The sequence below is a fragment of the Rhinopithecus roxellana genome, chromosome 7, assembly GCF_007565055.1.
Source record: "Rhinopithecus roxellana isolate Shanxi Qingling chromosome 7, ASM756505v1, whole genome shotgun sequence".
Lineage (NCBI taxonomy): Eukaryota > Metazoa > Chordata > Mammalia > Primates > Cercopithecidae > Rhinopithecus > Rhinopithecus roxellana.
Window position 1 is genome coordinate 85,791,234 of NC_044555.1, and position 22,809 is coordinate 85,814,042.

Below are 22,809 nucleotides of genomic sequence, written 5' to 3' on the forward strand. Positions count from 1 at the left end.
CGTCTTGGTTGCTTTGTCTCACATCCCAGAGATTGAGCATTCAAATGAACACGTCTTCCAAGTGTTGCAATGAAAAACTATACCTTATTCCAAGAATGCTGTGCTTGCTTAAAACTACTCAGAAATTCTTTGTCTGGAGGTACTTTATGCATCAATGAAGAAATTTTCTCATTATTTTATAATTATATCTCATTTTGGACCCAAAATGGCACTAATCAGCTTGTACCTATCTTATTCCTCTGTACTTAACTCTAAATTGCTTTTGGCTCTTCGCAAAAATCCAAGTTCATTGTCCAAAGAATTGACATTTGCAACTGCTGGGGTTCTTAATGGCTACATTACAGGCTCAGAAGATAAATCCGAAAGAGAGCCCTGAAGTATGTTTTAAATAACAGAGCACCACTGGAATAGCTCATCATATAGCAGAAAGCAAACAGACAGATGTGTCTGGGGGTACGAGTGCATGCATGCACATACGTATTTATTTATTTAAGTCATGTAACAGCCATATATCTAAACTGCTGCAGGGTTATAAGGGGCTTACAGATATTCTTTAAAAATTTTAGCTCCTCTAATAAAATGGTTTTGAGTGTCTATTTATAACTTATCAGAGGAAATGCTTCCATCTGACTTTCCGTGCTCCCTGCTCTCAGACCAGCATTGCCAGGGACAACTCCGTGCCAAGGCAGAAACACAGAAATGTAACCATGCAGCAGGTTGACCGCACTGCTGTGGTTTCGTTGATTCATTAGAAGGACTTTCATTAGAAAGAAGGCGCATTTCCCTTCTTTCCTCCTAATTTGCTCCAAGCTTCCCACTGTGTATGTGATAACTAGCTAAGAGACATTTGCTGGCAAATGTTAGAACACCCCGTAACGACCTCCACTAACAAAGAATTACAAATGCTCTCTGTTTAAGGGGGTTTAAAGTTACAAAATTCCTGTGCCATACCAAAAAAAAAAAAAAATAGCCTTTAAAAACATTTTATAGGAGGAAACTAGTATATTTAAATAGAACTATACAAATGGTCCATACACAAGAGGAGATCAGTTGATAAGGTTTTTTCTGGCAGCCTCAGTTTATCCCAAAAGGAAATAAGCTGATAAAGATGTTCAGTTTTCCAATGGGTAATTATTAACATTTACTTAAAATTTCTTACAAATTACTGCTGAAACTCTTGTCCCCACTCCATGCTCAATCCTCAATCTGCAGGAGTTATATACTTTTAACTATGAAGCTATTATATATTTAATTCCTGAAATCTTAGTGTTTAAACTTGTTATCCCTTAAAATTTATCCTAGAGTTCCTCTACTACAAGATATTTAAGAAAAAATTAAAATTATCATTTTCTAGAAAATACACATTAACATAGTAAAACCTCCAAATTTTAGTCTTTTAAAAATAATTATGATACTTTTGGTACAAGAAAAACCCTCTTTAGATATGAGAATGCAAAATGTCCTAAATATTTATATTTGTAAATGTAATCATCTTTTGGTTCACATTTTACTTTTTACTATTTTCTATGGTATGGATTGATTAACAAGTTAATAATTTCAGGAAATACCCGCAAAGCAAGTAGTTAAGCTAAAAAGATCAAATGTTCTCATTTGAGATGCATTTTAGACAATTTAAAAAATTAAAATACAGCCAAAAATCTCTATTCTAATAATATTTCTAGTACTAGTTTCATTAAATCTTCGAAGATCCTTTGTTCCCTCGACTGCACTTTCCCCGTTTATTTTTCTGTTTAAGGATATTTCCACTGATGTTCTCTGAGCGTTGTGGGTAATAACCAAGAAAACATAAAAAGCTACATTAAACCTTAATTTCTTGTTGTACATACTTAGGACTCATCAAAGAAATGAACTGCATGGCAAAACAGCAACAAAAAACCCAACAGCAGCCAAAACCAACAGATTCCCCTGCCCTCTGGAAGCTTCTCATATATATCAAAATCCATATGACACATACAGAGTTTTCCTTTCTGTCTTCTTCCAACTAATAACATTTCATACAGCATCCTACAGTTCATATAAAGCACTTTCCCAATTACAGTCACATGCAGCATAACGACGTTTCCATTAATGACCACTTAAATGATGGTGGTACTGTATTTCTAGTGTACCTTTTCTAGGTTTAGATATGTTTAGATACACGAATAGTTACTGATGTGTTACAGTTGCCTACAGTATTCAGTACAGTAACATGCTGTGCAGGTTTGTAGCCTAGAAGCAATAGGCTCTACCATATAGCCTAGGTGTGTAACAGGTTACATCATCTAGGTTTGTGTAAATACACTCTATGATCTTCAGAAAGTGGCAAAACCGCCTAACAAGACATTTCTCAGAACGTATCCCCATCGTTGAGCAATGCATGACTGTATATAATTTGCTCCTGTCTTCCTAAGAACAAATTTAGAAATTGTGGAGTTGAGGGAAAAGGTTCAGGGAGATTATTCCTCCCCTCATTCCGCATCTCAATACTTTTTGCACAAAAGTCCTCTAGTGGGCCTCCCCAGTCCCAATATGTATTCAGTCTACCTCATAGACGGCAACCCTCTGGCAGCCAGAACTGGGCTGCCCGCCCTCTCCTATCAGCTGATAATGTCAAATCCGGCTGGCAGTTGCAGCATTCTTACCTTTCAGTCTCCTTTCCCTCTATTACTTTTCACTGCTCAAAACCACACAGGTCAAAGTTCCTGTGTATGTTTTACTGCCATTGTTAACCTGTAAATATAAAATTTCTTTTGCCTCATCTCCATGTGTGTGAAATACACCAGCCTTTGAAGCCTAGCTCACATGTCAACTACATGATGCCTCTCTTCAATTTCCCAGCTTGGTACCACCCATCTTCTGCTGAGTCACACATGCACTCCAATAAACCAAAGGAGGAGAAACCTAATCGTATGCAGCTCTCTAGTCCCAGGGCACCCTAACAGACTGTCTCACACAGGGTAGGTCCTCAAAAAATATCCACTGAATGAATAAATAATGAATCAAAAATGACTTGGTCAATTTGAAATGAGTGTTTCAGCTAAAGAGATGATAAGGTCAAGTGCAGTGGCTCACACCTGTAATCCCAGCTACTCGAGAGGCTGAACAGTTTCGGAGGCCAAGGTAGGAGGATTGCTTGAGCTCAGGAGTTCAAGACCAGCCTGGGTAACATAGCAAGACCTCATCTCGACTAAAAATTAAAAAAACAAATTAGCCAGGCATGTTGGTGTGTGCCTATAGTCCCAGCTACTTGAGAGGCTGAGGTGGGAGAATTGCTAGAGCCTAGGACATCAAGGCTGTAGTGAGCCGTGATCACAGCACTGCACTCCAGCTTGGGTGACAGAGCAAGAGAGAGAGAGAGAGAGAGAGAGAGAGAGAGAGAGAGAGAGAGAGCGAGAGCGCGAGAGCGAGAGCGCGAGAGCGCGAGCGCGAGAGCGAGAGCGCGAGAGAGACAGAGAGAGGACTTCAACATTTTATTTTTATTTTATTTTTGAGACAGGGTCTGGCTCTGTCACCCAGGCTGGAGGGCAGTGGCACAATCTCGGCTCACTGCAACCTCTGTCTCCTCAAGCCAACCTCCCACTTTGGCCTCCTGATTAGTTGGGACTACAAGTGTGCATCACTACACCTGGCTAATTTTTGTATTTTTTGTAGAGATGGAGTTTTACTATGTTGCCCAGGCTAGTCTCAAACTCCTGAGCTCAAGGGATCTGCCTGCCTCGGCCTCCCAAAGTGCTGGGATTACATGCATGGGCCACCATGCCCAGCCAGACTTCAACATTTTAACTGAGGCCAATTTAATTTTGTTTTTTTAACTTTCTTGGCTTTTTTTATTTTTATTTTTTGCTTAACTTAGACCAATTTAAATTTAATATTTTTAATATAAAATCTCAAATATAAAGTTCAGAGATGAACATGATGATCCTCCATGTGTCTGTTGACTCAGCTTCAATGGTCACCAACACATGGCCAATCCAAGCAGACTCATAGAGCCAGGAGGAACTGCAGGCTAATTTGGGCCCAAAAGGTTATAGCCAAGTGACCTGCCCAATGTCACAAAGCTGATCAGTGGTCCACAGGAAGACAAAAACCTGTGCACTCTAACTGCCAACAGAATCCCTATACAAGGCCTCCTAAGAGACACCAAGAGAAGCTAGGGTCAAAAATAGGAACGAAAGGGAAACTTCTCTCAATTAATTTTTGATTTTAAAATGCACATGAGAAATTAAAGTAGGGGAGAACTTTAGTTTTTTATGCTACATAAGAGCAAGGTGGCAGGTCTGGGTATAAAAAATATCCCCACCTGCAGCTTATTTTGCCTACAGCGGAACAGTGTCCATCATAGGTGAACTTATGTGACTAGGTTCCCTTCCTTCAATCTCAGTTATGGCTTTTCACGTTGTTTCCTGCCTGCATGACACCCATTTCCTCAGAGTGCCAGGGTTCCAATGTCCTCTGGGGCCCATCACCCACCTCATCCCCTTTCAAAGTGGGAAAAGAGCTGATAGGGGTAGAGAGGCTCTGTGTCTCTTCAGTGGGAAATAAAGGATTAGAAGCAAATGTGGCCAATGTACTTAGTCCACCATCAACTCTGATAGCCATGAATGCTGATGGACAACCTTCCCCATGTCCCAGGTGTCTCGTATCAGCTTCCCAGGAGATCAAAGAAGCCTCTGATCCATCAGCAGCAGCTTATTCTGTTCCAGATATTAGTACCACCTCCTCCCTCCTCCCTCCTCCCTCTTCCTCCTCCTCTTCCTTCCTGGCCTAGCCAAGGGTCAATCCCTCACCCACTCAGCCCAACATTAAACTAACACCTGCATTTGTCTGCCCCAAAACTTTCAGATGCATATATACAACAGTTAATGTTTTGCATATGTAACAACCTTAGTAGAAATTTTCATACTGTGATTCCCTAACTTACATTCTGGAACATATAATTATGACTCAGATGTAATTTCTGATAATGAAGGTTCTGACAGAGTGGATAATTAGAATACAGTCTTTCTTAACAGAAGTATTAACTATGCGGTGAACATTCAAGCAAGTGTTTACCTACTGCTGTTCTAGATACAAACTAGAATCTAAAAAACTCACAGAGTGATAACCTTTTGTTTTCAATCACACTGATAATTGGAATAACAAATATCAATTCTCAACCAAAGCTAAGTAAACAAGTGCACAAAATTAACCATTTTAGCATTTCCAAAAAAAAGCAGATGAACTCTCTAGATGTTAACCAATAAATAAAGTTCTCTCTGCACTCTATGATTATTTTACTCTTTTCTAGAAAACAAAAATCTAATTTATATTAATAGATGAAAACATAATTCTACTGAGGGCATTATCTTTGTCTTATGGATCAGTCCACATACAATTAAATCCAAACCACAAAATTCATCCATAACCCATTCACCAGAAAATAAAGATTTTGTTGACTATGACGCTTTATCATACTGAAAAGATGCACGTATTTGCTCAGTTATTTATTTTTCAGGTCTTTGAACAGAGAGGATTTGCAGTGGAGGTTATTACACAAGCCATCCTGCAGGCCCTGGGCAGGTATTCAAATGGCCCTGGTATGCTGCCAGACCCCAGTGACAGATTATGAGATTTCACAAAATCATAGTTTATAAATTCAAAATAAAAGATGCAGCAGCCTCCATTTTAAGCTCATTTTTGTGACACATGATAAAGATCAAGCTTCCATTTCTCATATCAAATTATAAAATTAACTGTTCAGTATCTCTAATGAGGTCTATTAAAATAAAACTCTTCAAAACTGGTATTTCTAGCATTCTTTAAAAGTGTTACAATTTTTAAATTCTCTTTTCACTATAACACACTTCATTATTAAACATGGGGGTATCATTACTTCTATTTTTTTACTTTTAATTTTTGAGACGGGTCTCACTTTGTCACCCAGGCTGGAGTGCAGTGGCACAAACACGGCTCACTGCAGTCTCGATCTTCCAGACTCAAGCCAATCTTCCCATCCCAGCCTCCCAAGAAGCTGGGACTACAGGCACATGTCACCCCACCCAGCTAATTTTTGTATTTTTTTGTAGAGGTGGGGTTTCATCATGTTGCCTAGGCTGGTCTCGAACTGCTGAGCTCAAGCAATCAGCCTGCCCCAGTCTCCCACAAATGCTGGGATTACAGGTGTGAGCCATTGCACCTGGCCACATCATTACTTTTATTAAAAAGCTGAAAATTTGTATGCATTTGATTGTATATAATTTTACCTCAAAAGAAAAAAGAAGAACTGTAAACAAAAATGTATAAGGTATCTAAATGGGAGTGTCCTGACATTTGCAACTTACTTTGAAAAATATCCAAAAAATAAGGTGGAACAATAGATGAATAGACACATTTGTAATTATGAAAGTAAACTGTTAATTGTAGACTTTAGGTGGTGAGTATATGGGCGTTCACTGTAGAATTCTTTTTTTTATTTTTTTTATTTTTATTTTTTTGAGACGGAGTCTCGCTCTGTCGCCCGGGCTGGAGTGCAGTGGCCGGATCTCAGCTCACTGCAAGCTCCGCCTCCCGGGTTTACGCCATTCTCCTGCCTCAGCCTCCAGAGTAGCTGGGACTACAGGCGCCCGCCACCTCGCCCGGCTCGTTTTTTTGTATTTTTTAGTAGAAACGGGGTTTCACTGTGTTAGCCAGGATGGTCTCGATCTCCTGACCTCGTGATCCGCCCGTCTCGGCCTCCCAAAGTGCTGGGATTACAGGCTTGAGCCACCGCGCCCGGCCCACTGTAGAATTCTTTCAGCTTTTCTGTATGTTTAACATTTTCAAAATAGAACGTTGGATAGAAAAAAAGCTTAAGGCTGGGTACGGTGGCTCATGCCTGTAATCCCAGTGTTTTGGGAGGCCAAGGAGGGAGGATTGCATGAGGCCATGAGATTGAGACCAGCCTGGGCAACATAGCAAGATTTCTATCTCTACAAAATATTTTTTATTAGCTGGGTGTGGTGGTGCACGCCTGTAGTCCCAGCTACTCAGAAGGCTGATGCAGGAGAATCACTTGAGCCCAGGAGTTCAAGGCTGCAGTGAGCCATGATCACACCACTGCACTCCAGTCTGGGTGACAGAGCATGACCCTGTCTCGAAAAGAAAAAAAGAAACAAAGAAAAGTGTGTATGCTATATGTTATATATGTATATCTCATAGCCATCAGAATGTAATCCAATAATCCAAGCTCCCCTCCCTTTTTTTTTTCTTTTTTTTTTTTTTTTTGAGACAGAGTCTCACTCTGTTGCCCAGGCTGGGGTGCAATGGCACGATGATGGCTCACTGCAGCCTCAAACTCCTGAGCTCAAGCGACCCTCCGACCTCAGTTTCCCAAAGTGCTCTGATTACAGGCATGAGCTACTGTGCCCAGCCCTTAAGGTAACATTCTTAAACTTGGTACTTACAGAAGCTTTTGTGCTTTTAAGATGAAGAACTAGTAGGAGATATAATAGCACAAAATTATTTAAGACATATGTAAAAAGATACAAAATTATTAATATGATACCACAGCAGTCATGTATAAACATACATAGAAAAATAACTAGATTAAAATGCAAATAAAATTGTTGTATAGTAGTAGAATTACGGATGAGTCCCCCCCTTTATTTCTTGAACTTTCTGTAATATAATCATACTTATAAATGCTTTCTGAGCACATATATAAATGCACATACGTATATTTAAAAATATTTTCTACAAGTGCAATGAATGCAAAAGAACTATGAGGTGGGGTGTTGCCATGTCTAAATTGAAGTAAAGGAACAGAGGCCAGGTACAGTGGCTCAGGCTGGTAATGCCAGTGCTCTGGGAGGCCGAGGTGAGAGGATTGTTTGAGGCCAGGAGTTTGAGACCAGCCTGGGCAACATAGCAAGATTCCGTCTCTACAAAAAAAGAAAAAAATTAGCTGGGCATGGTGGCATGCACCTATAGTCCTAGATACTCAGGAGGTCAACACAGGAGAGGCACGAGGATCATCTGAGCCCAGGAGTTTGAGGTTACAGTGAGCTGTGATCATGCCACTGCACTCCAGCCTGGGCAACACAGCAAGACCTTGTCTCAAAAGAAAAGGAGAGAAAAGAAAAAGGAACAAAAAATATTTTGTTTTACAAAAAAGGACTTGTGGGTTTACCTCCCTCCCCATTCTACCCTTTGGATTTTGTTTTCTCTCATTTTTGGTTCAAATACAAATGAGTCAAGCATGAATATAAACATACCAAATCAACACGGCCCACCCCTCTTCATTCACATACTGGTAGCATATTAAGGTCATGAACAGTTTTGGCCATTTAGTTTTAGGCCAACTGTAGTGCCTTATTACATACACTAAATGGAAGTAATATCTGTCGAGGAACAAAGCACATGAGTCTGCTTTAAGAGAATGTAACCTATAACAACAATAGTCTTTTTTTAAAGAATCATTAAGGGCTAAAGTAAATGTCTTATAAATAGGCATCTTCTCAGATTATGGTGTAATTTCCTCTACCTGGGAGAATCTAGTTGGTTGAGCCCCAGTCATTTTGAGATGGCAGCAAAAACCACATTAAGTCACCTGCCTCATTGAGTCATAAGGGAACACATGGATTTGAGCCCAAGCCACTCTGACTTAGACAAGTCACTTCATCTCTCAGGGCCGCGCTTTCCTCCTGTATAAAACTAGGTCCTGCTAAGGTCCCTTTCAGCTCAAAAAATTCTCTGAATCTCAGGCAACAGAAAGCACAGGCTCTGAGAAACTGAGCAAGGACTAGGTTTTCTTGAACTCTACCCAGCTAATCCTTGGATAAGGAAAACCTGGCAGCATAAAAACAAGTGAATTTGTAAAGAGGAACAACTCCACAGAATGCTCCACATCCAAGAAGCATCTGGAGATAGGATGTGGAAACAAGGAGACACGAAATCGCTCCCATGTAACTAATCACAGGAAACAGCCTCACTACAGGGCTTTTTTTGGGGAAAATTCTGGGCAATCCCTCCCACTCGATGGACTCTAAACACGCTATTAATTCCATTTTGGAAGCTGCAAATAAAGATTGTAGAAACATTATTAAATATCATAAAGAAGAAACAAAGATAATACCTGAATGTATTTACTGTTTTCTTCACATCTACTTTAACTGTAAGTGATTTCTTCCTAAGATTGATAGGCAAGGGTTTCACATCAGAAAGTTTTTGACTTTTATCAAGTTGGTTACTGGAAGAATTGCTCTCTTTTCTGCAATCCCCTTCTTTCTTTATTTTTTCCTTCCGTTTGTCATTACTAGACCTCAAATCAACATCATTTTTATTTGGATAAGTACAGGCAATGCTGTCTTTCTTAGACGGTTTAAAAGGTTCTTTGACTTGTCCATCTTGAGTCTCTCTCCCTCTTCCAGTATTAAAACAATCTAACTCTCTATTTACAGGGCCTTTTTGAAAACTGTATTTTCTATCTTCTTCCTTACAGTACTTCTGAGTTCTCCCATCAGAAAAGTCCTGGTCCCCATCCGAGAGCTTAGGACGTTTGTGACGATAGTCATAGGATACTTTGGTTGCTGAACTGGTCTCTGGGTGTTCCCTCTCAGCATGTCGATAAGTCTGGGGCCCAAGGTTCCACTGGTCTGTGTCCTCTTGGTAAGGTGGGAGGGAATGCTCGGGCTTCCACTTTGGATTCCTGGCAGGCTCTCTGCTTTCATACCTCTCCACGTCTTTAGGTCTTTTTGATGTGTGTCCATATTTTCTGAAATCACGATCCTCAGGATACCTGTGTTGACATAAAGCAGTTTACACTTGCAATAGAGAGAAGAAAGGGAGAATTTATATGTGTAGAATGTTGGGCAGCACGGCTTTAAATGCAGAATGCAGTGGCAAGTTAATCTATAATCCCTTAAGCCAATTCTAGAGGCATAAGGCAGTTAAAGAGGAAAATACCATCTTTTAAAAGTATTCTAGCCATCAACATGATTTACTCTAAAAAGGAATACTTCACTACTACCAGTACACCATAACTAAATTACAACGCTTTTTGTCTTTTTAGACAAAAGCTTTTCAAGGTGGTTATCTTCAACCATAAAGTAAACAGACCTTTTCACTTGAGGCGTTATACCAAATTACCCAGGTTTAATGTTTTCCTATACCTCTTCTGAAATGAGCTCCTTGTCTCAAAGTCTTCAGAGCCTCTTCTAGTTGACTGGGAGTATTTTTCTTCTTGTATCCTCTGGTGCCTCAACTCATCTTCATGCCACTTTCCTTCAAATCTAAAAGAATCTGCTATTGACCTCTGAGGTGGTTTCCCCCCTTTTCCACTTCCTCTAACTCTGTGGTCATCAGGACTATACCCTCCTTGCACTTTCTGGGGATAAGAATTCCTCTCATGCTCTTTGTAGGGTATACCATCTGAGTATTTGGGCATATACTGAGCTCTCCTGTTACTGTCCCCTCTTCCAGGCGAATATCCTCGGTGAGGCTTATACATATAAACATTTTCTAAAGAGTTTCTTATGTTAGGGGAAGGTGATCTATGTTCATAAGACTGGTAATATATATTTCCACGAGAGGGAATCCTTGGTTTACTCTGTCCATGTTTCTCACTGTCCATTCTCCAAGCGACGGGTCTTTTTGGATCCTTCCTATATTCACAGCCATAATGCCCGTGCGAATGTCTTTGCTTGTAGTGTTCAGCATTTCTAGGTACTGGCGATAAAGACCTATGTAAACAAATACAGAAAAGTGTAATCCATTTAAAGATAATCAACTAAGTGTGTCTTAATATGACCTACCAAAAACAGTTGCTTTTCCTAGGATCCTTCAGCTTCTTCCACTCAAACTAAATTCATCAATTTGCTACATCTGCATTCTAAATTGTACATTTGGGGGTCTGACTATAGTACTGCCCAATCAACAAGCATACTCTTTCCATCTGAACTAAGGTATCCCATGTGCTTATCCAAATGAGCTGAGCACACCTTTCCCATTGGAGGAGGGCCAGCTTAGGTACACAGCAGGATCCATTTTAGAAGACTGCTGACAGCAAAGTAATGGCAAAAGAAGATGCAGTGACTTCAAAGGGCCAGTCAGCAAAAGCTTTCATCCCGCTCAAAGGCCAGGTAAGAAACAAGCAGGAAGGCAAGACTCACACAAATCAATGTGTAGGAGGGTCTCCAGCAAACTGAATATCACCTCTGACAATAAATTAGAGTCTAAGATTTAATGATGCTACAATTCAAACTCAGAACCAAGCCAGGCCCAGAGTTTCTCCAGTTGATTGTCTACTTTCTCTACTAAGGTTGTATCAAGGAGCAAAACATATGTATTCAACCGAGGGAGAAGGGGGAACAAGAGGCTCTTAAGACTTGAATCTCATGCTTAATTCCTCCAGAAATACCTCTAACATAGGTAAGTTGCTTTTTGTTCCCGGATCTGTTCCTTTGCATATCGACGGAAAGATGTGCTGTTCGAACAGAGCTTGTAACTTTGGTGAAGTTATACTTTAAAGTAGCTATAATGCTCTCCAGGGACAGCACATCCTTTCTGGAACTACCTTCTCCGTACCTCAGCATTGCCAACATTGAGGCTTTTGTATTCAGGGAAACCAATTTGGGTTGCCTAGACGTAAAGAGAGGTGTGCCACTATCTGGGACACAATACAGTTCCATTTTGTACCTGGGGACCTTTCCCCCCATCTGACCTGCCCAATTTCTCCATCTCCTCCCTGAGGGTTTAATGTCTTCTAATCAATGAGGAAGTGATCCTTGCAGCTTCTGTTATGGCTGTCTCTTAGAAGCTGCCATGGAGTTGGTGCAACCATGAGTGAATCCCTTTCCTTTCGATGATAAGTCTGTGCCCTCCCTACAATAAAGGAGGTAGATCTACCTTCCTCATGTATATACTGAACTTGGCAATATTGCCCTCTGGAGTCACCAAGCTAGACATACCTGTAGGTGTTATTTAGCTAAAGCAGAAACTCTGCCATCCAGCTGGCTATACCTCATCACAGGAGGAAGCAACTGGAGCCTCTGAGGACTTCCTGGAAGATTTCATCTCTTTCATAGCCAAGGAGAAAAGATGGCAGCCAGAGTCAAAGGTCTTCCAGTCTGGATGGAATTCCCAATAACTTACTTTTAATCCTTACTTCACATTCAATATTGGTTTGACATGATATTTTATATGTTTTATAGCATAGTGTCCCTTTCTTCTGAAGAAGGTTGCTGGAATAGTTGCTATTGTTTTTGGTTTTCCTAAAGGAACAAAAAAGACTCAAGGAGTCTGTTGGGAGACAATTCTCCACAGTCTCTTGAGTTCTGCATGCCTTGTGAGTGCCTTTTGAGCAGAGGCACTGACAGCCTTTGTTCTAAGGCAGTGTTGCAAGATAGAGATAGGGTCTCCCTCAGGGAAAAGGGTTGATGTGTTTGCTGTCCATTATTTGCAGCCCCTGATAAGGGACTCATGTTCCTCAGTTGTACTGTAACCGCACCGCCTGTATGGAAAGCTCGCTGCCTCACAGCATGCACCTAGTCAGTGGCTCTGTGGTGCCAGCCCTCATGGGACCCAGAGGGGAATGACAGGAACACGAAGCTCAAGCTGCTTGCTGTACTCTGAGTAATAAAGGCCTTTGAGTCTGACCCAAGAGTGCCCTGTGGCAGGCTAATAATGTGTTAGTTCTCAAGTAGGGTAAAATATCAGATCCTTTATAGTTCTTAACAAAGAAACCTGAGAAGGAACCTGGAAATCAGGCACTGAGCTTGGCAGGGTCTCTTGTGCCCCTCACCAGCGGCTTTTGTCTTATCAAGAAAAGACCTCTGTGGGCCAGGAGTGGTGGCTCACGCCTGTAATCCCAGCACTTTGGGAGGCCGAAGCAGGCGGATCACGAGGACAGGAGATCGAGACCATCCTGGCTAACACAGTGAAACCCCGTCTCTACTAAAAATACAAAAAATTAGCTGGGTGCAGTGGCGGGTGCCTGTAGTCCCAGCTACTCAGGAGGCTGATGCAGGAGAATGGCGTGAACCTCGGAGCCGGAGCTTGCAGTGAGCCGAGATCACACCACTGCACTCCAGCCTGGGCGACTGAGCGAAACTCCATCTCAAAAAAAAAAAAAAAAAAAAGACCTCTGTGATACCCTTTTAAAATCCTTCACTTCTTTACATTCCCTTTTCTTTCTCAAATTCCTTGCCATTACAAGTTGCTCCTGTGAATTACAAAATGAAAACTGTTGACAAAAGCTCGATTAGTTACTGCATAACCAAAACGCATAAGCAAAATGGGCAAGTTATCATAACATGAAAAATCCTGGTCTGTCTTTTTTGTGTGAAATGATGGTCCTTTTTAAGTCTCAGAAAATACTAGTCACATTTACAGCTTGGTGCCTTTGCTCCTGCTCTCCCCCTTAACTAGAATACTTCTCTTCACTCTTTCTGCTTTTAGAAGTTCTATACATCTGAAATGCCCAGATAAAATTGTTTTCATCTCTTCTTTGAAGACTTTCTTAGTACCCCCATTTCCCTCCACAAAAACACAATTATTTCCTCCCTGAAAATCCAGAATCCTTTGTCCCAATAAGTAGCACAGCACTTTCCCCACTGTATCATAGTTGGCCATGGTGTCAATCTCAAAGCCCAACCACGTGCTTGCTGAAGCCACAGAAGATGGCATATTTGCTTTTGTAGACCAAGAACCTGCCTGTAGCAGGTGTACAATAAAGACTGGTTAAATTGCTCCAATCTAATGATACATACTTTTGATACTACCAAGCTGGAAAGAGGAGAAATGGACTATAATCAAACTATTCAAAAGGAAACTCCCAATTTTCTACTTCGAAATTTCTTTAAACATATTAATTATGAAAAAATAAAATGAAATCCATACTGAGGAGTTCTAAACTACTCACTAATTCAAAAAATGTAATACTCTCAAAGATATTTCTCACTCTCTCCTGCTGTGGCCACTGCTTTGCTTTTCATTATGGATTAACTCTAGCTACCTTCTATGATTAAACAAAGCTGTCAGCTACTAGAATGTAGAAATACAACTTCTACTATGATAAAGTACCTACTGTGAATAACCAGGTGTCATGAGCTTATTAAGTGTTTACTAGTACTGGTGAAATTGAAAGTCACAGCACATCCCAAATCCAAGCTTACTCTGCTAAGAACTGCTCACCTGTGTTTCCACCTGGGGGATCTAGATCGTGACCGTGCCATCCTTTGACACGTGAGCCACTATCCACTTTTTACACTGCAAAGAAACACAGGATTAGCAAGTTTGTAGAAAGAGCCTACAATTTGATCTAAAACACAGCAAATGCTGCCAATTTACTTAAACCCTTTGTACCTCAGTTTCCTCATCTATAACATGGAAATAATAATAGCACCCCTTCTTATTGGAATGTTGTCAGGATAAAATGAATTAAATCAGGGATCAGTAAACCTTGTCTGCAAAGTGCCGAAGAGTAACTATTTTAGGCTTTGCAGGCCATATAAGGTCTCTGTGACATCAGTTTCTTCCTTTTTTTAAAGCAACTCTTTAAAAATGTAAAAATGTGACTAGACAACATTGAGATGTGCCGTAAGTATAAAATCCACATCAAATTTCAAAGAGTTCATATAAAAAATGTAAAATGTTTTATTAATGTATTTCTAATATTAACTACATGTTGAAATATTTTAAACATACTAGGTTAAAGGCACTATATTGGTCAAAATTAATTAAAAAAATAAAAGTACAAAAACTATTTAGCTCAAGTGGGTCATACAAAAATAGGCCTGGCAAGTCAAATGCACTGTAGTTTAATGACCCCTAAATTAAATCATAAAAAGAGCTTATTGGTATCTGGCACACAGCAACTGCTAAATAAGTAGTCCAAAAAGAGGAAAAATTACCCAGAATTCCTCTATCTGAATACAAGCACTACTACTTTCCTGTCTTTCACCATGTACAGAAATACTTCATATAATCACAGTTAAAATGTTTAGGAATACATGATGGTATACACTGCTTTTTAAATTGTTGGATTCTAAGAATTACAATTTATTTTTTTATTTTTTTATTTTTATTTTTATTTTTTGGGACAGGGTTTTGCTCTTCCACCCAGGCTAGAGTGCAGTGGTGCAATCACAGTTCACTGCAGCCTTGACTTCCCAGGCTCCAGCGATGCTTGACCTCCCAAGTAGCTGGGACGACAAGCGTGCACAACCACACCTGGCTAATTTCTGTATTTTTGGTAGACACAGGGTCTTGCCATGTTGCCCAGCTTGGTCTGGATCTCCTGAGCTCAAGCAATCCTCCGACCTTGGCCTCCCAAAGTGCTGGGATTACAGGCGTGAGCTACCCCAGCCGGTCAGAATCACAATTTCGAATATTCAACTGCTGCCTAACTTTCCACCAGACAAATATACCCAAAATGTAATTGAACATTATTAGACATTTAGTTTGCTTCTGGTTTTTTGCTAAAACAAATAATGTCAAATAAGTAAATATTAAAAGGCACTTCTAAACTTGGTTTTTCAAATATTCTTCAGTCTTTAAAAGAAACTGATAGCTTCAGAAACTGATTTTTAAAAATACATAAGTAGGTATAATCTCCTATACTAGCTATTATTTATAACTCAGTAGTCCTCCTCAGTTCTGATACTAATATTAAGTAGTTCCTAACTTAGTGGTCCCAATCCCCTGGTGGCTTCTAAAACAACTGCCATGGGCTCATGAATGATCATATAGCTACCATGCACAGACTACCGAATAAACAAGTATATGTCTCACGTATTATGCACCTCGATTTTGCAAATTTCTGAAGATACTATGGTGAAACTAAAATATAAAGACTTCTTGTCACTATGCAGTTTTTCCACCCACAGATACAAAAAGTACAATTATTACGTAGACATCAGTTTAAAAGGCGGTCCTCATACTTAAACGTTTGCAAACTACTGTTATCCTGAATCTCAGAAGAAAGTAAAAGCATACAAAGTCAGAGAACTTGAACTAGATCACTCATCAGAGGAAGTACAATCAATTCAATTCATTTAGTTATACACAGCCTCTTTCTAAAAAGATTTTGAGGCTAAGAACAATTAACTCACAAAGTATTACGAAATTAAAACACTAAAGGAAAAAAATGTTTACTTAGTAATTAAAAGTATTAAAATGTATTCACTTGGCCTGGCCTGGTGGCTCACACCTGTAATCTCAGCACTTTGGGAGGCTGATGTGGGTGGATCACCAGGTCAGGAGATCGAGACCATCCTGGCTAACACAGTGAAACCCCGTCTCTACTAAAAATACAAAAAATTAGCCGGGCGTGGTGGTGGGCACCTGTAGTCCCAGCTACTCGGGAGGCTGAGGCAGAAGGATGGCGTGAACCCGGGAGGCGGTGCTTGCAGTGAGCCGAGATCATACCACTGCACTCCAGCCTGGGCAACAGAGCAAGACTCTGTCTCAAAAAAAAAAAAAAAGTAATCATTTAACACATTGTGCTGTGTACCAATTATTTGCCAGACACTGTTCTAGGGCTACAGCAATGAACAAAAACAGGCAAAACTTTCTGCTCTGATAGCGATTACATTCAATAGGGAAGCTTATAATTTAAATAAACTCTGGGTATCAGTTCATACCTATTAAATTTAACGAAAATAATAAACCCAAAGGTGGTAATTTTTTTGGGGGGGGGTAACAAAAATATTGATGATAATGAGAAAGGAAAATTTTTCTGGAGCATAATCTTTTTTTCATTTTTAAAAACAAAACATATTTATTGATGTTGAATTCACACGCCATACAGTTTACCCATTTAAAGTGTACAATTCAATGTTTTTTAGTATATTCACAGTGATATACAACCATTATCACTGTCTAGTTGTAGAACATTTTCACCTTCCCAAAAGAGACCCTGTTAGCTGTGACTCCCCACTTCTCCCCTCCCCTGCTTAGCCTGTTTCTATGGATCTGCTTATTTGAAACATTTCATATAAATGGAATCAAACAGTATGTGGTTTTTTTGTGACTGGCTTCTTTCACTTAGCATGTTTTCAAGATTCACCTGTGTTGTAGCATGTATCAGTACGTCATCCCTTTTTATGGTAGAATAATAGACATTTCACTGTATGGGTACATCACATTTTGTTCATTCATTCACCTCTCCATGCATATTTGGGTTGTTTCTACCTTTCAGCTATTATAAATAATGCTCTTACAAACATTTGTGTACAAGTTATTGTGTGAACATATGTTTTCATTTCCTTGGGTATATACCTAGGAGTGGAATTACTGGGTCACTTGGTAACTCTATGTTTAACTTTTTGAGGATCTGCCAAACTTTTCCAAAGTAGCTGCACCATTTTACATTCCCACCAGCAGTGTATGAGGGTTCTAATTTTTCTACATCCTCACCAACACTTACTATATTTTTGACTATAGCCATCCTAGAGGGTACGAAGTGGTATCTCATTGTGGTTTTGATTTGCATTTCCCTAATGACTAATGGAGAGTAATCTTGAAACATGTAAGAAACTATGAAACTAATCATACCTCCTTTCCTTTAATCTAGTAATTTCAGTTTAAACTTGTTTTAAAAAAATAATTCAAAAGAAAAAAATCAACTGTGTATACTAAGATGTTTGTATCAGTTTTATTCATAATAGTAAAGAAAAAAAGCCCACGAAAACTAATAACCCAAATGCTCAACAAAAAAGATTAAATGAATGTAAGATAAATACATCTAGTTGCTTCCTACCTTTTTCCCAGCCTTATGTGTGTCTTTTCCTCCACACACCCTACTAGTCCCCTACACCACACTACTCGCTTTCCCTGATCAGGCCGTGCTGGTCCAGCACATGGAGGGCCTTCCCTCAGTCAGCTTGACAAACCCCTATTCTCTCCTGCCTGTGTAACTATCACATCCCCTAGGACTCTTTCCTGGACTTTCTTTTTTTTCCCTCTGGGCTTCTTTCTCCTTGGGAATTCTGGGTTTATTTTGCAATTATTTCAACACATTGCATTTATTTACATAATTGTATTTATTTCCATAGGCAAAAGACTCCATTATCACAGAACACAAAACTCAAATGACCTATGAACATATGAGATGTTCAACTTAATTAGTAACTGGGAAAATACAAATTAAGATCATAGCCATTTGATATGCCAAAGGGCTATGATCATTCATCAGATATGCCAAAAATGTTTTTTTAAGTTGCATATTCAAAAATGTTGGCAAAGATGTGTGAAAATAGGAACTCTCAGTTACTGCTAGGTGAACTGTACATGGTACAGTATAACCAGTTTGAAAATACCGTTGCCCCTTGTTATACTCAAGGGATTGGTTCCAGAATCCCCACATATGCCAAAATCCGTGCATATCCAAGTCCCTCTGCACAGGCAGCTTTCGCATATCTCAAATGCCGTATTTTCTATACACGTTTCTTTGGGAAAAACTCCACATATGAGTGGACCCACACAGTTCAAGCCCGTGTTGTTCAAGTGTCACCTGTAGTTTGGAAATACCCAATAAAGTCGAACATGCCCATATCCCACAGCCTAGCAATTCCATGCAGGAATATACATTGGAGTAGTTCTCAAATTTTAGTGTGCATTAGAATCACCTGGAAGGCTGGTTAAACCACAGATTGCTGGGCCCTGCCCCTGGGGTGGGCCCCACCCTAGCAGGTTCCCAGGTGATGCGGGTGCTGCTGGTCCAGGAGCTACAGAACCACTGGTTTTAAAGGAAAAGTGGAGATCACTTAGGATAAAATACTTACAAGTGAGATTTATTGCATGTGATAAAAGAAGTATTACTAAGAACATTTTCCTTTGCCCAATATTAAAATTAGCTTTATTAAAATTCAAATGGGCCAGGCACGGTGGCTCATTCACGCCTGTAATCTCAACACTTTGGAAGGCTGAGACAGGTGGATCACGAAGTTAGGAGATTGAGATCATCCTGGTTAAAATGGTGAAAACCCGTCTCTACTAAAAATACAAAAAATTAGCTGGGCATGGTGGCACGCGCCTGTAGTCCCAGCTACTCAGGAGGCTGAGGCAGGAGAATCGCTTGAACCTGGGGGGCAGAGGTTGCAGTGAGCTGAGATCGCTCCACTGGACTCCAGCCTGAGTGACAGAGCGAGACTCCGCCTCAAAAAAAAAAAAAAAATTCAAACTATTCATTCAAAGATGGTGAATTTTATTGCATATAAATTATACCTCGAAGCTGTAAAAACATTAGCTTTGGGGTGAGGAAAATATTCTAAAATTAGATCAGATATTATGGAGATGGTTGCATAACTCTGCAAGCATACTAAAAACCACTGAAATGTACACTTTAAACCAGTAAATTATAAAGCTATTTTTTAAAGTTAACTTTGTTTGCAATTGCTTAGTGGGCATCAGCTGGTCATGACAAGTACTAGTTCAGCTGCTTGATAGATAAGAGAGGAGGTTTAAACATACAGCCTGAGCTGAGAATGCTTTTTACATTTTAAAGGGTTGTAAAAAAAAAAAAAAAAAAGAAGAAGAAGAATATGTGACAGAGACTGTATGTGACCCACAAAGTCTACAATATTTACTACATGGTTCTTTTTTCTTTTTTTTTTCTTTTCTTTTTTTGAGATGGAGTCTCACTCTGTCACCCAGGCTGGAGAGCAGTGCTGCGATCTCAGCTCACTGCAACCTCCACCTCCCGGGTTCAAGCGATTCTTGTGCCTCAGCCTCCCAAGTAAATGGGACTACAGGTGTGCACCACCACACCCGGCTAATCTTTGTACTTTTAGTAGAGACAGGGTTTCACCATGTTGGCCAGGCTGGTCTTGAACTTCTGGCCTTAAATGATCTGCCCGCCTCAGACTCCCAAAGTGCTGGGATTACAGGCCTGAGCCACCGTGCCCAGCCCATGCCCAGCTAATTTTTAAAATTTTTTGTAGAGATGGGTCTCAGTATGTCGCCAGGGTGGTCTCAAACTCTTAGGCTCAAGAGATCCTCCTGCCTTGGCCTTTCAAAGCGTTGGGATTACAGGTGTGAACCACCACACATGGCTGCCAGGAGCACTTCACACACCTTCCTCCTGGAAATATTTTCTTCACTTGGATTCCAGAATACTACATTTTCTTGGTTTTCCTCCTACCTCTATAAGAATTCCTTCTGTCTCTTTTGCCAATTTTTCCCCATCTTCCCCATCATCACCCTGACCCTTAAGAGTGAACCCAGTCTTCCTCTAAATAGTGACTTTGCTCTTTGGACTTGTGTCTGTACTCTCATTCAGTCTCATGCCTTTAAATACCCTCTATAAACTAACAACCTCAAATTTGTATCTCCAGCTCACACCCATCCCATGCACTCCAGTCTTGCATATGCAACAGCCCACTGGATTCTGTAAACATGTCCTTGAGCAAACTCCTGATCTCCCTCCAACATTTTCTCCTCTTACAGTCTGTCCCATCTCAGTAAATGGCAGCTCCATCCTTCCAGTTTTCAACAAAGAGGAAATACAAATGTCCAATAAACACATGAAAAGATACTCCACCCCACTAAGAATCCAGGAAATAACATGAAAATGATGAGATATTATTTCATACTCATGAGATTTGCAAAAATTTAAAAGTCTGATGGCACCCATGTGTTGACAAGAGTGGGAAAACAGAATTCCTTCCTCTCTCTCTCTCTTTCTTTCTGATGGAGTCTTGCTCTGTGACCCAGGCTAGAGTACAGTGGTGCGATCTCGGCTCACTGCAACCTCTGCCTCTTGGGTTCCAGCAATTCTCCTGCCTCAGCCTCCCAAGTAGCTGGGATTACAGGCACGTGCCACCATTCCTGACTAATTTTTGTATTTTTAGTAGAGATAAGGTTTCACCATGTTGGCCAGGCTGGTCTCAAACTCCTGACCTCAGGTGATCCACCTGCCTCAGCTTCCCAAAGTGCTGGGATTACAGGCAAAAGCCACTGTGCCCGGCCAGAAAACAGAATTTCCTACCTGAGAAAATTTTCTCCCCAAAAAACCATGAAGCAAAAGGAAACAGTAAGTCTGTAGAGGTACACCTCATTTTGTTGTGCTCTGCCTTACTGCGCTTCACAGATACTGCATTTTTACAAATGCAGGGTTTTTTACAATGCAGGGTTTGTGGCAACCCTGCATTGAGCAAGTCTATCAGTGCCATTTTTCCAACCTCACATGTTTACTTCTTGTCTCTGTGTCATGTCACATTTTGGGAATTATCAAAATATTTCAAACTTCTTCCTTACTATTATATCTGTTATGGTGATCTGTGATCTTTGATGTTACTATTGTAATTGGGGGCACCATGAACCATGCCCTTATAAGATGGTGAACATAATCAATAAATGTAGTGTGTGTTCTGATGGGGCATTCTTCCTTCTCTCTCCCTTTCCTCAGGCCTCCCTACTTCCTGAGACACACTAATATTGAAATGAGGTCAATTAATAATCCTACAATGGCCTCTAAATGTTCAAGTGAAAGGAAGAGTCACACATTTCAAGTTAAATCAAAAGCTACAAATGATTAAGCTTAGTGAGGAAGGCTCATCGAAAGCTGGGAAAGGCCAAAAACTAGGCTTCTTGGGCCAAACAGCTAAGTTGTGGATGCAAAGGAAAAGTTCTTGAAGGAAATTAAATGTGTTACTTAAATGAATACATGTATAAGAAAGTGAAACAGCCTTATTGCTGATATGGAGAAAGTTTGAGTGGTCTGGATAGAAGCTCAAACCAGCCACAACGTTCCCTTAAGCCAAAGCCCAATCCAGAGCAAGACTCTAACTCCATTCAATTCTGTGAAGGCTGAGAGAGGTAAGGAAGCTGCAGAAGCAAAGTTGGAAATCAGCAGAGGTTAGCTTGTGAGGTTTAAGCAAAGAAGCCATCGCCATAACATAAAAGGGCAAAGTGAGGCAGCAAGTGCTGACGGAGAAGCTGCAGCAAGTTATCCAGAAGATCACTGACGAAGGTGGTTACGTTAAACAATAGGTTTTCAGTGTAGATGAAACAGCCTTCTCTTGAAAGAAGATGGGACTTTCAGCCGGGCGCGGTGGCTCACGCCTGTAATCCTAGCACTTTGGGAGGCCGAGGAGGGCGGATCACGAGGTCAGGAGATCGAGACCACGGTGAAACCCCGTCTCTACTAAAAATACAAAAAATTAGCCGGGCGTGGTGGCGGGCGCCTGTAGTCCCAGCTACTCAGGAGGCTGAGGCAGGAGAATGGTGTGAACCCAGAAGGCGGAGCTTGCAGTGAGCCGGCGATCGCGCCACTACACTCCAGCCTGGGGGACAGAGCAAGACTCCATCTCAAAAAAAAAAAAAGAAAAGTGTTCCTATTTCTCCACATCCTCTCCAACAACTGTTGTTTCCTGATTTTTTAATGATTGCCATTCTAACTGGTGTGAGATGGTATCTCATTGTGGTTTTGATTTGCATTTCTCTGATGGCGAGTGATGATGAGCATTTTTTCATGTGTCTGTTGGCTGTATGAATGTCTTGAGAAATGTCTGCTCATATCCTTTCCCCACTTTTTGATGGGGTTGTTTGTTTTTTTCTTGTATATTTGTTTGAGTTATTTGTAGATTCTGGATATTAGCCCTTTGTCAGATGAGTAGATTGCAAAAATTTTCTCCCATTCTGTAGGTTGCCTGTTCACTCTGACGGTAGTTTCTTTTGCTGTGCAGAAGCTCTTTAGTTTAATTAGATCCCATTTGTCAATTTTGGCTTTTGCTGTTGGTGGGATTGTAAACTAGTTCAACCATTATGGAAAACAGTATGGCAATTCCTCAAGGATCTAGAACTAGATGTACCATATGACCCAGCCATCCCACTACTGGGTATATACCCAAA

The 22,809-nt window shown here is 40.4% G+C and overlaps 1 protein-coding gene across 5 annotated transcripts in view; it reads right to left on the reverse strand.

The window, feature by feature from the left end:
- BCLAF3 (BCLAF1 and THRAP3 family member 3) overlaps positions 1-22,809 on the reverse strand; it is a 75,699-nt gene that overhangs the window by 38,743 nt on the left and 14,147 nt on the right. For all 5 annotated transcript variants that reach the window (XM_030934321.1, XM_030934320.1, XM_030934318.1 and 2 more), the window contains exons 3-5: positions 14,149-14,223; positions 10,128-10,697; positions 9,092-9,754 (exon numbers count right to left, since the gene is read on the reverse strand). In XM_030934321.1, the coding sequence (XP_030790181.1) occupies positions 9,092-9,754; positions 10,128-10,697; positions 14,149-14,189 (1,274 nt within the window). In that variant the 5' untranslated portion in view covers positions 14,190-14,223. The remainder of the gene's footprint in view (positions 1-9,091; positions 9,755-10,127; positions 10,698-14,148; positions 14,224-22,809) is intronic.